General features: G+C 36.4%; 1 protein-coding gene across 1 annotated transcript in view; it reads right to left on the bottom strand.

The window, feature by feature from the left end:
- SHOC1 (shortage in chiasmata 1) overlaps positions 1 to 12,678 on the bottom strand; it is a gene marked incomplete at its 5' end in the record, with an annotated part of 88,770 nt that overhangs the window by 38,529 nt on the left and 37,563 nt on the right. Inside the window, 4 exons of the mRNA XM_082656743.1 lie at positions 646 to 750; positions 5,654 to 5,830; positions 6,793 to 6,912; positions 10,048 to 10,461. Coding sequence (XP_082512869.1) covers positions 646 to 750; positions 5,654 to 5,830; positions 6,793 to 6,912; positions 10,048 to 10,461 — 816 coding nt within the window. The remainder of the gene's footprint in view (positions 1 to 645; positions 751 to 5,653; positions 5,831 to 6,792; positions 6,913 to 10,047; positions 10,462 to 12,678) is intronic.

Below are 12,678 nucleotides of genomic sequence, written 5' to 3'. Positions count from 1 at the left end.
GGACAGGAATAAAGATGCAGGTGTAGAGAATGGACTTGAGGACACGGGGAGGGGGAAGGGTAAGCTGGGACAAAGTGAGAGAGTGGCATGGACATATATATACTACCAAATGTAAAATAGATAGCTAGTGGGAAGCAGCCACATAGCACAGGGAGATCAGCTCGGTGCTTTGTGACCACCTAGAACGGTGGGATAGGGAGGGTGTGAGGGAGATGCAAGAGGGAGGAGATATGGGGATATATGTATATGTATAGCTGATTCACTTTGTTATACAGCAGAAACTAACACACCACTGTAAAGCAATTATACTCCAATAAAGATGTTGAAAAAAAATGCAGTGCATAATAATGATTACACAGTCAAATCCCTTAAGGCCATTAGGAGTCTGTAATTCAGGCCTAGAATAGAGAATCTTACACCTATTTTTCTAGGTGATGATTGTTGTTACAGAAAATTTCTTTTAATGAATATAAGGAGAATAAAATATATATTCCATGATAATTATGTCTATATATATAATGTTTAATGCAGGAAAAAAACTACATAATTTCTTACAAAGTGCATCTTTTTCAGAAAAGTAAACGTTACTTCAGACAAAATATTTCAATAGGAAGAAAAGGGGAAATAAAAAATTTTCACACCAACCCAATGCTGTGTCCAAGCTACATGTTAAAAGGACATCTCTAATTGTTACCAAAAGGTGTAAGAGGGCAGCATACTTGAATGTCATTTCTCTTTCAACATTTTTACCTAGGTAAGCAAAAACATATTTAAAGACAGAATATACATGAGAATTTTAGAATATATATCAGAATGCTTAACAATAATAGATAACATTTATTATTGAGTGCTTACTATGTGCCAAGCTGTATATAATCTGTTTATTTCATTGAATCTCTAACAATAACCCTATCAGACAAGTTTACTATGATCTTGATTTTATGGATGAGAAAACAGTCTTAACGAGGTTAGGTAACTGCCCAAGGTCTATTTGTGCATAAATGATGGAGCTGGCATTCCAACCCCTACAGCTAACCTCAGAGTTCATACTTTGCTGCTTCCAAAGAATGTTCAATTATTTCTACTCTTGGTGGGAAGAAGGACAATGATTCCCAGTTATGAAACAAGAAGAAAATTAAACTCATAACTTGCCAACTGGTTTAGATAAAGGTGGAGGATCATAACGTAAAGCAATACATTGAAATGGAGGTAGACACCTGGGAATATTTGTCCAAAGATATGACTCAAACAAAAGAGGTACTTACAGAGACAAGACAATTATCTAATTAATACATTCCATGTAGTTCCAAGCTTATTGAAGATGATAGATTGGATTTTACTGCATGCAAAAGTGGGGCCACGAAGACCAGATTCCAGGCCTAATTTATTATAAAGCAGAAACTAACACACCATTGTAAAGCAATTATACTCCAATAAAGATGTTAAAAAAAAAGTATGAAAACTATTGATTTAAGCAATGAAGATCAAAGCAAATAATCAGTGGTCACTGGGAATCAAGAAGCAACAGAAAAACCAGTTATGGGTAGTACCTCCAGCCCCTGGAAGGACTTGTGTAAACAAGTCAATCATGACCAGGAAGGGAAAAGAAGAGAACAGAGAAACCAAATTTGGTATCATTTTCCTCTGTCTTTGGGAGAACATTTCTTACAGTGCAGATCCGCAGCCGATGAATTCTTTCAGCTTTTGTATGTCTGAAAACACCTCTATTTCCCCTTTGTTTTTGTAATGTATTTTTGCCTAGTACAGAATAGGTTGGTGTTTTTTTCTTTCAGGTATTTTAAAGATGTTATTCCATCTTCTTTTCACTTGCACTATTTCTTTATTTTTTTAAAATTTTTTTAACATCTTTATTGGAGTATAATTGCTTTACAATTGTGTGTTAGTTTCTGCTTTATAACAAAGTGAATCAGTTATACATATACATGTGTTCCCATACCTCTTCCCTCTTGTGTCTCCCTCCCTCCCACACTCCCTATCCCACCCCTCCAGGTGGTCACAAAGCACCGAGCTGATCTCCCTGTGCTATACGGCTGCTTCCCACTAGCTATCTATTTTACATTTGGTAGTGTATATATGTCCATGCCACTCTCTCACTTTGTCACAGCTTACCCTTCCCTCTCCCCATATCCTCAAGTCCATTCTCTAGTAGGTCTGTGTCTTTATTCCCATCTTACCCCTAGGTTCTTCATGACCTTTTTTTCCCTTAGATTCCATATATATGTGTTAGCATACGGTATTTGTCTTTCTCTTTCTGACTTACTTCACTCTGTATGACAGACTCTAGGTCCATCCACCTCACTACAAATAACTCAGTTTCATTTCTTTTTATGGCTGAGTAATATTCCATTGTATATATGTGCCACATCTTCTTTATCCATTCATCTGTTGATGGACACTTAGATTGCTTCCATCTCCTGGCTATTGTAAATAGTGCTGCAATGAACATTGTGGTACATGACTCTTTTTGAATTATGGTTTTCTCAGGGTATATGCCCAGTAGTGGGATTGCTAGGTCATATGGTAGTTCTATTTGTAGTTTTTTAAGGAACCTCCATACTGTTCTCCATAGTGGCTGTACCAATTCACATTCCCAGCAGCAGTGCAAGAGTGTTCCCTTTTCTCCACACCCTCTCCAGCATTTATTGTTTCTAGACTTTTTGATGATGGCCATTCTGACTGGTGTGAGATGATATCTCATTGTAGTTTCGATTTGCATTTCTTCTAACACATGAAAGAATGCTCAACATCACTTGCACTATTTCTGACAAGAAATTTGACGTCAACCTTGTCATTGTTTCTCTTTTGCAGCATATATTTTTTTCCTCTGGCTGCTCCTACAATTTTCTCTTTATCACTGGTTTTGAGCAACTTGATTATAATATGCCTTGGTGTAGCTTTATTATGCTTCTTGTGCTTAGGGTTCATTGAGTTTCTTGGATCTGTGGGTTTGTAGTTTTCACTGAGTTTGGCAAAATTTCAGTCATTATTTCTTCAAATATTTTATCTGTTTACCCCCTTTTGCCTCTCCTTTGAGAACTCTAATGCTAGTATATAAGGCTATTTGAAGTTGTTTCACAGCCCACTATGCTCTTTTCTTTCCTTCTTTTTTATTCTTTTATCCACCTGGGTTTTATTTTAGATAGTTTCTATTGCTATGCTTACAAGTTAGCTAGTCTTTTCTTCTGCAATATTTAATCTGCCATTAACTCCATCCAGTGTATTTTTCATCTCATGCATTGTAGTTTATTCTCTAAAACTACGATTTGCATCTCTTTTATGTCTCTAGCTTATTGAATGTATGGAATACAGTTATAATAAGTTTCAGTGTCCTCTCTGATAATTCTAACATCTTTGTCAGCTCTGAGTTTGTTTTGATTGATTATTCTCCTTATGGGCTGTGTTTTCCTGTCTCTTGTTATGCTTGACAATCTTTGATCAGATGTCAAACATTGTGAATTTTACCTTGTTAGTGCTAAATATTCCTGTATTCATATAAATAGTCTTAAGCTTTGTTCTGGGATGCAGTTAAGTTCCTTGGAAATAGTTTGATAACTTTGAGTCTTGCTTTTATGATTTTTTTAGGCAGGTCCAGAGCAGTGCTAAATCTAGGGATAATTATTCCCCACTACTGAGACAAGACTTCTCTAAGTATGGTGATCAATACTCCATGAACTATGAGTTTTTCTAGTCTGGCTGGTGGGAACAGACATTATTTCCTGCCCCGTGTGAATTCAGAGTACTATTCCCTCTAATCCTTTCAGATGGTTTGTTTCCCAATCTCTTGTAGGTTAGTTCCTCACATACACATTTATTTTTTTTGAGATGGCTGTTCTTTTTTTTTTTCCATATTCTTTTCCATTATGGTTTATCACAGGATATTGAATATAGTTTCCTGTGCTATACACTAGGACCTTGTTGTTTACCCATTCTCTATATTATAGTTTGCATCTGCTAATCCCAAATTCCTAATCCATCCTTCCCCCACCCCACCCCCTTGGCAGCCACAAGACTGTTCTCTATGTCTGTGAGTCTGTTTGTTTCATAGATAAGTTCATTTGTGTTATCTTTTAGATTCTACATATAAGTGATATCATATGGTGTTTGTCTTTCTCTGTCTGACTTACTTTACTTAGTATGATAATCTCTAGGTCCATCCATGTTGCTGCAAATGGCGTTATTTCATTCTTTTTTTATGGCTGAGTAGTATTCGATTGTATATGTGTACCACATCTTCTTTATCCATTCATCTGTCAGTGGGCATTTAGGTTGTTTCTATGTTTTGGCTATTGTCCTCACATATACTCTTGGATCAGTACTCTGCTGAATACTTCAGGGAGACTCTCTGCAAATTTCTAAGACTCTTCTTGTGAAGCTCTCTGCTCTCTAACCTTCTACCTTTTTTAAAAAATTTATTTATTTTTAGCTGCATTGGGTCTTCATTGCTGTGCATGGGCTTTCTCTAGTTGTGGCGAGCAGGGGCTACTCTTCACTGCGGTGTGCAGGCTTCTCATCGCAGTGGCTTTCCTTGTTGCAGAGCACGGGCTCTAGGTGCACAGGCTTCATTAGTTGTAGCACGTGGGCTCAGTAGTTGTGGCTCATGGGCACAGTAGTTGTGGCTTGCAGGCTCTAGAGCTCAGGCTCAGTAGTTGTGGCACACGGGCTTAGTTGTTCCGCGGCATGTGGGATCTTCCCAGACCAGGGCTCAAACCCATGTCCCCTGCATTGGCAGGCAGATTCTTAACCACTCTGCCACCAGGGAAGCCCCTAACCTTCTATCCTTTGAAATTTAGTTGCCTTGGTCTCCCTGGACTCTTAGCTCTGCTTCTTCAACTCAGATTTGTCCCCTGAGCTCTGCCTCTGGTACCTCTCCCTGTGCCATGGCCTGGCATTTCTTTCAAGGCAGTAAGCTAGGGCAATGGTAAGGCTCACCTCACTTGTCTCCCATCTCTCAGGAATCATTGTGCTTCGTTGCCTGATGTCTAGGATCTTAAAAACTGGTTTCATCTATTTTGTCTTTGTCTTTTTGTTTGTTGTTGTTATTTCTGGAAGGAGGGTAAATTCAATCCCTGTTATTCCATTTTGGCCAGAAGCAAAAGTCCAGGATTGACTTTAATCAATTTACCTGTTGACCTCCCCCCACCTATTTGGGAGGGACCTAAGTGGTTCAGATGCTAACAGTAATAGGGTTAATTTGGTTTCTGCAATAGGAATCTGTCAAGTAATATATATGTCAACTAGGAGCTTTACTGAGAAGCAATGCCAGATGATACAGGTTTCCCCCACTATCTGAAAATAGAGAGTTCCTATGAAACCTTTTGTAAGCTGAAATGGAGTAAAGAAGCAAATACCTTTTTTCATAAAAACGAAAATCCTCTTTGATTTCTTTCAGTTAGTGAAAACAGATATTAATGTAGGTCTTCATAAAATCAAAGTGACATAAAGCAAACATGAAAAGCAGGTGACACTTGTATTTCTTACCTTTTTATCCTTGCTTAGCTGATTTTCCAGCATTGGTCTGTGGGTGTCATATGCTGAATTACAGTTATGCCTCCATCTATGACTAATTTCTGCATTTTCTAATAATCCATAAATTTATGTCCTTTAAAATAATGTGACTTTTATTTGTACTCACCTTGGTGAATAGCATCACTTATTACTTTTTCTTGTTGTTTTAAGAGGAACCTTGTTTGGTCAAAAATGACAGTGTCAAATTTCCAGTTAGCAGCAGGAAGAGTACAGAGGCATACAAGTTTTTTTAAGATAGGAGAAGCTGCTGCTTCTAGGAGACAGTAGGCTTGGCACTGGCTATCTGCAAAAATAAAAGCATTAAAGGCAGTGTTTTTATAAGGATGGTATGTTCTTTTTGACAAATCAATCATACATGTTACTTCATGGAAACCTGAACTCTATCCAAATTCTTTTCTGAGTTAAAAATCATTAGATTCTATAGAGGCTTATTTTAGGATATTTATTCTAAATAAACTAGTAAAAACACAACCAAAAAAACCCTCTGTAGAATTAATATAATTTTATGGTTATCTTGTTTATTAGAAATGATTTATTCAGTGACTAATTTGGCAGGGCAAGTATGAGGAAGAGAATCACAGTTTTTTTCTTCTCCCTCCACTATTAGCTTACAACCTTAAGATGAACACATTTATAACAATGACAAATTGTTTTTAGTTTTCACTAGAATATCAATATTTAAAGATCTGCATTGTCATCTAAAGGTCATAAATGAAATTTAGCCAAAAGAATGAAATGATATTCAAGAACTAGTGTCATATTTCCTTATCGATTTAAATAGTGAGCATGATGTTCTTAAGGGGTCAATGTAAAGAATATTTTTCTTTACAGCAGAACAAATAATTTTAATTGGTATAGGAATCAATAATAACTTATTTACACCACCTTGATGGTGGGTAAGAGAACGGAGAGGGCAACCATCAACAGTTCATTTTTCCAGACTGGGAAGAAAAGTCTGAGTGAGGAGCTGCAGTTTGCTGTTCTCTGATGCATGTAGGGAAGCAGCAGTTTCAATGAAGGAAGAAATAACACTTAGTGGACTGGAATAGGGCGATGGGGAGGGAGGGGCAGAGGCAGTGAATAAGGCACTCCAGGTTTGGAAATAACCTGAAAGTAGGACTGGAATGAAGAAATATCTGAAACAAGTGAAGAAAATTACATGGAAAATAAGGTGTGTCCTAGATACCCAGGAAAGTGCTTTCAAATTTACTTAATTTGAATGTATTTAAAAAGCATAATGCATACCTGATGCTTGAATTTCAATGACATTATCTGCTCTCCTTTCCTGATTTGCTTTCTCTAGTGTTTCATTAGTACAAACAATAGGATTTTCTTCTTGAAGAGTTAAAGAATGTTCTTCTTTGTCTTGAAGTTCTAATAAAAATATTAATTTGCATTGTTCAGGGAAACTTAATGTTGATTAAAATGCTCTCTTGTAATATGATCATAATTGTTAAAATTCTTTGAAATGCATCAGTATTAAATTGAGCAACTATTCAGGTCAATGGACTTACTGTACTGGGTAGGAAGCTGAATGGTAATAAAGGAAGGAACTTTGGCATCAGATCAGTGTTTCAATCCCAGTTCTGACACTAGCCTCAGTTTCCTCATATGTAAAATATTGATTAATATACCTACTTCGAATATTGTTATAAGGTGTTATAAATACCAAGGATGATTCCTGACATCTAAAGGGCACATACTGTTCTACATCTTTTCTCTGTGACTGTCCACAGACCCTTCCTCTGTTACTAATTCTCTCCTATGCCCCAAACCCTACCTGTCTCCATCCTTTCTTAATAAGGTCATTTCTTACTACTTACCCTTTAGCTCCCAGGCATTTTCTACAGGAAGCCTTATAAAACTGCCCACTTGGGGCTTCCCTGGTGGCGCAGTGGTTGAGAGTCTGCCTGCCGATGCAAGGGACGCGGGTTCATGCCCCGGTCCGGGAAGATCCCACATGCCATGGAGTGGCTGGGCCCGTGAGCCATGGCCACTGAGCCTGCGTGTCCGGAGCCTGTACTCCGCAACGGGAGAGGCCACAGCAGTGAGAGGCCCGCGTACTGCAAAAAAACCCAAAAACACTGCCCACTCTACTTCCAGGCCAGCAAAGTGCCGCTCCTTTTTGTTTCCTCAGCACTTGGCATAGTCTCCTGGCACTGACAATGTTGTATGGAAATTATCTGCATGTCTGGTCCACTGTAAGCTTCTCATGGTCAGCAACGTTATCATATTTATCTCTGATATGTGATTTAGTGCCTGGCACACAAGGTTCAATAACTGTAGTTTTCTTCCTTCATTTGTAAGTATTGTAGAGGATTAAAAAATATATATATATATAATTTATTTATGATTAGAGTTATATTAACTAGATTGCAATGTTATCCATTAATAATATGATTACAAGATAATTTTAGAAAAACATTGCCATCTTGAAACGTTTGAATATATGAGCTTTAAATACACAGTGAACAAAAAGAGTAAAATATCCTAAACTAGCTTTTTATTATTTTCAAGTGTACTTTTTATTAACTATAAGTAATCTAAATAGCTATGATTAAATACTACAAATTATTAGAGTTTTTGAGGGGGCCTAATAAGTTGTAGCATTCTTTCTCACCCCTGTATCAACAAGAAGTAAAATATATATCAAAATATTACCTCTGTTACTAATAAAAACTAAGTTGGAGAAAGGAGATTAGTTTGAGAGTCAAAAGAGCTTTTTAATTAAACAACAGAATTAGAGTTACCTACCCTGCCCCAGACTATACTGTACTGGGCCAGGATTCTGCACTATTGGGGAACTGCTTGGGAAAGATTCATGACATAGAGAAGCAGAGGAGAATGCCTGTTACTTGTGAGGCAGCTCATTCCTACAAGCTTATGCCCAATTTATTCTTTTTCAAATTTACAATACAGATAATTAATTTCAGTGCCTCTGGGGAGAACACATTAAAGGGCAAAGAGGCCAGGAACATAATACTATAGAGAAAAAATCAGGAGTACAGAGCATTCCCACCTAACATCAGTATTCCTTTAATTGTTTAATTAATGGCTAACTTTTAAAATAAGAAAATATTCTTTTTATCTTTGTCTACTTTCTTGTTGCTTTCTCTCATTTTCTGTTGCCAATATACCTTGTTACAAGACATCATCACAAGTATGAAAACCAGAAAAGGGTGTCAGTGCTAATTTTGGATTGGTTTCCTTTTTTTGTTTGTTTTTTGGCCTCAAATATGAATAGAATCTGAAAACATTCACAAACCTGAAAAAAACAAATCTTTAACAAATTCCTATTTATGCATCACATTCATAAGATAATTCTTTATATTTTGCTCATTCTTTCATGTAGAAATTATACTCTGAATTATGGTGCAAATTGGTTAGAAAGATCTGTTACATATAGAATTGTCACCTAACAAGGTAAGTTATAATGCGGTCAAACAATTACACAAAAAGAAACTTTATGACAAATATATATAAACATAAAGGGTCACAAAATTCTGAGATCTTTAAATACTTTTCTGAATTTTTGTTGAATTTTTCATTGTGAAAATGCACTGATGGACAAAGTAATATAACTTTATATAGATCTATAAAAGGCTGTCATATCATGCTGCACACAAAGAACAAGCATTCTTTTCTGCTTTTCTATGTCATGACTTTTTCCCAAGCAGCTCCCCAACCATGGGGAATCCTGGCCCAGTCCAGCATAGTCTGGGTCTGGGTAGGTACTCTGCACAATTCTGGTGTTTAGTTAGCAAGCTCATTGGACTCTCAAACTAATTTCTGGTATATATTTTACTTCTTGTCTTATTTTATAGTTTATTCAGGGGCAAGACCTTGTGTATATTAACAGTATCAATACATAGGACAGTAAGACCTAGGTATACTCTAACTCTCACAAATAAATATTTTTGTACTTATTTCATTTGGGTAAGCTGTGTCAAACACATTCTAGAATACTAGAATTTTATTTTTTTACCAGAAGTGAAATGATATGACGCATTATACTACTTTGATATGTTTATAAGCGATGAATGTAAAACAGTTACAACTCAAACAGAAACTCTTTGATAAAGTTAAAAAGAGTAATAGGCAATCAAACAGGCAAAAGGTTCTTAAGTACACATTAAAATATAAGTTAAAATATGGAGGTAGAACTGCGAGCTAAAAGAGAAAAAAGAATGGCAGAATGATCAGCAAAAGTTAGAAATGTTATGAATCTGTATGACCAAGTTGTAGAAAGTGAGTTTTTACAAATAGTGGCTTTTCTTAAAAGTTCAAATGCACTTTTAAATTTTTTGGAAAATACATATCTACATCTATATCTGTATATCCCATATCTATCTCCGTATATAATGTGTCATGAATCAATGACATTTTCTTTGAAGAATAATGTGTTTTATCTGAAGAGCTTTATTTCTTTACCTTCTATAATAAATTATACATTTAGTCCTTGAAGCTATCATACCTACACCAAAATATTAAATTACTCACCGTCTTTTCCATCATTGTCTGTGACTTCAGTCTTTGAGGTGCAAGTCTTATACTTATTTCGCAGCATAATAAAGTCATTCAAAAGGTCCAAATTATTCTCCTGTTTTTTACCATGTTTAAAAGATGCTTCTTCAATTTTGGAAGAGGAAGATGATTCAGTAGATGGTACTGTGCTGTCAAGTTCCAAGTAATCTTTATTTTCTTTAGTTCGGATTATTCTATAACCTAGTTCTAGGTCAATCTTTGGCTTTTCTTCTTTTCGTGGTCTTTCAACAGCAACATATTCATCAGAAAAATACGAGTCTGTTACTGCTTTTGACAGAGGTGGAGTCTTTTGTGAAGGTGATAAATGATCGTTTGTAGATATCTCAATAAGTTTAATAGGTGAGGAACAACTTTTATGTTCTAGCCATACTGAAAACAGAAAATGAAAATATCCAATGACTTTCATGCCTAAATGAATGTTCTACTAGGGTATTAAGATAACCTTTAGTTCTGGGTTCTTATTAATATAATTTGATCCTTACGAGTACTTTGTTTACTGCTTTTAAAATCAATTTTTCGTCTGAATAAAATAGATTTTTAAAGGATAAAAATTCAGCACCTCTTTTTCCTATTACTGGAGCTAAGGTTACTGAGCAAAGAAAGAATTCCAGACTATTGTCAATAGTCTAACAACAAGTCATAGCCTTGGAGCTATCATACCTACAGTTATTCTAAGGGTCAAAAACTTACATACAAAGCAAGCCACAGACTAGAAGAAAATACTTGTAATACATATACTTTAAAAAAGACTGTATCGGGCTTCCCTGGTGGCGCAGTGGTTGAGAGTCCACCTGCCGATGCAGGGGACAAGGGTTGGTGTCCCGGTCCGGGAGGATCCCACATGCCTTGGAGCGGCTGGGCCCGTCAGCCATGGCCGCTGGGCCTGAGCGCCCGGAGCCTGTGCTCCGCAATGGGAGAGGCCACAACTGTGAGAGGCCCGCATACCGTAAAAAAAAAAAAGACTGTATCCAAAATATTTGAAGAACTGTTATAATATTTTAAAAGAAAGTCAATTAAAAATTTGACAAAATATTTGATCAATACTTCATATAAGATATGCACATGCTGCAATATGGATGAATCTTGAAAACATGCTAAATGAAAGCAGTCACGAAAGACCACATATTGTATGATTCCATTTCTATGGCGCATACAGAACAGACATATCTATAAAGACAGAGAATGGGAGTGACTGCTAATGGGTACAAGATTCCTTTTGGGGGAGGATTAAAATCTCCTAAAATTGATTGTGGTGATGATTATACCTCTCTGTGAATATACTAACTTTGAATGGTAATTCAATGGTTTTTAGTGTATTCACAGAGAGGCATATACTTTTTTTTTTTTTTTTTTGCGGTACGCGGGCCTCGCACTGTTGTGGCCTCTCCCGTTGTGGAGCACAGGCTCCGGACATGCAGGCTCAGCGGCCATGGCACTCGGGCCCAGTTGCTCCGCGGCATGTGGGATCTTCCTGGACTGGGGCACCAACCCGTGTCCCCTGCATCGGCAGGCGGACTCTCAACCACTGCGCCACCAGGGAAGCCCGAGAGGTATATACTTTTAATGGGTGAATTATACGGTATGTGAATTACATGTCCATAAAGCTATTATATATTTTTTAAAAGAAGATATAAATATAGCCAATGAGCTTGTAAAAAGATGGTCATCGTCATTAATTATCAGGAAAATACAAATTAAAACCACAATGAGATACCACAACATACCCATCAAAAGGGCTAAAATTTAAGATTTTCAATGCCAAGAGTTGGCAAGGATATAGAGAAACTGAAACCCTCACACATTGCTGGTGTAAATGTAAAACAGAGCAACCACTTTGGAAAAAAGTAGTTTCTTAAAGAGTTAAACATACACCTACCATAAAACCTAACAATTATACTCCTAGATATTCACTGAAGAGAAATGATAACAAATGTCCACAAAAAGACTTCTACAAGAATATTCATAGCAGTTTTATTCATAACAGTAAAAACCTAGAAAAAAATCCAGAAGAGTTGATAAACAAACCTTGGTACATCCATATAATGAAAAATTCCTCAGTAATAAAAAAGAAATGAACTACAGATACACACAACATCATGAGTGAATCTCAAAAATGTTATTCTGAGTAGAAGGCAGACGCAAAAGAGTTCATACTGTATGATTCCATAAATGAAATCCAGAACAAGGGAAACTAATATATAGTGACAGAAAGTAGACCAGTGGTTACTTGAAGTCAGGGGTGAAGGTTGGTAGGGGAGAAGGGTGGGATAGAAGGAGAATCACTATAGAATGCAATGGAGCACAAGGGAACTTCCTGGTGATAGAAATATTTTATATCTTAATGGTGGTGATAGTTTCATGGTATAAAAATACATGTGTCAAAATTCATTAAACTGTACAGTTAGAACAAGTGCATTTTATACTTCAAAGTTTATTTGAAAAAAACATAAGTGCCTTATAGGCCAGCTAAATATGTAAATGAGTGAAGTACAGGGCCAGTGCTTAAATCATCATCTTTGGGAAGATAGATTTTGTTTTTTTCTTCCATAATGTGGTCTATAAATTTTTTTGCTTTTGCTTTTATTA

Source organism: Grampus griseus, assembly GCF_964374135.1.
Source record: "Grampus griseus genome assembly, chromosome: 6".
NCBI classification, from domain to species: Eukaryota; Metazoa; Chordata; class Mammalia; order Artiodactyla; family Delphinidae; genus Grampus; species Grampus griseus.
Note: the sequence above shows the minus strand (reverse complement) of the source record. Positions and strands in the feature narration are given on the sequence as shown.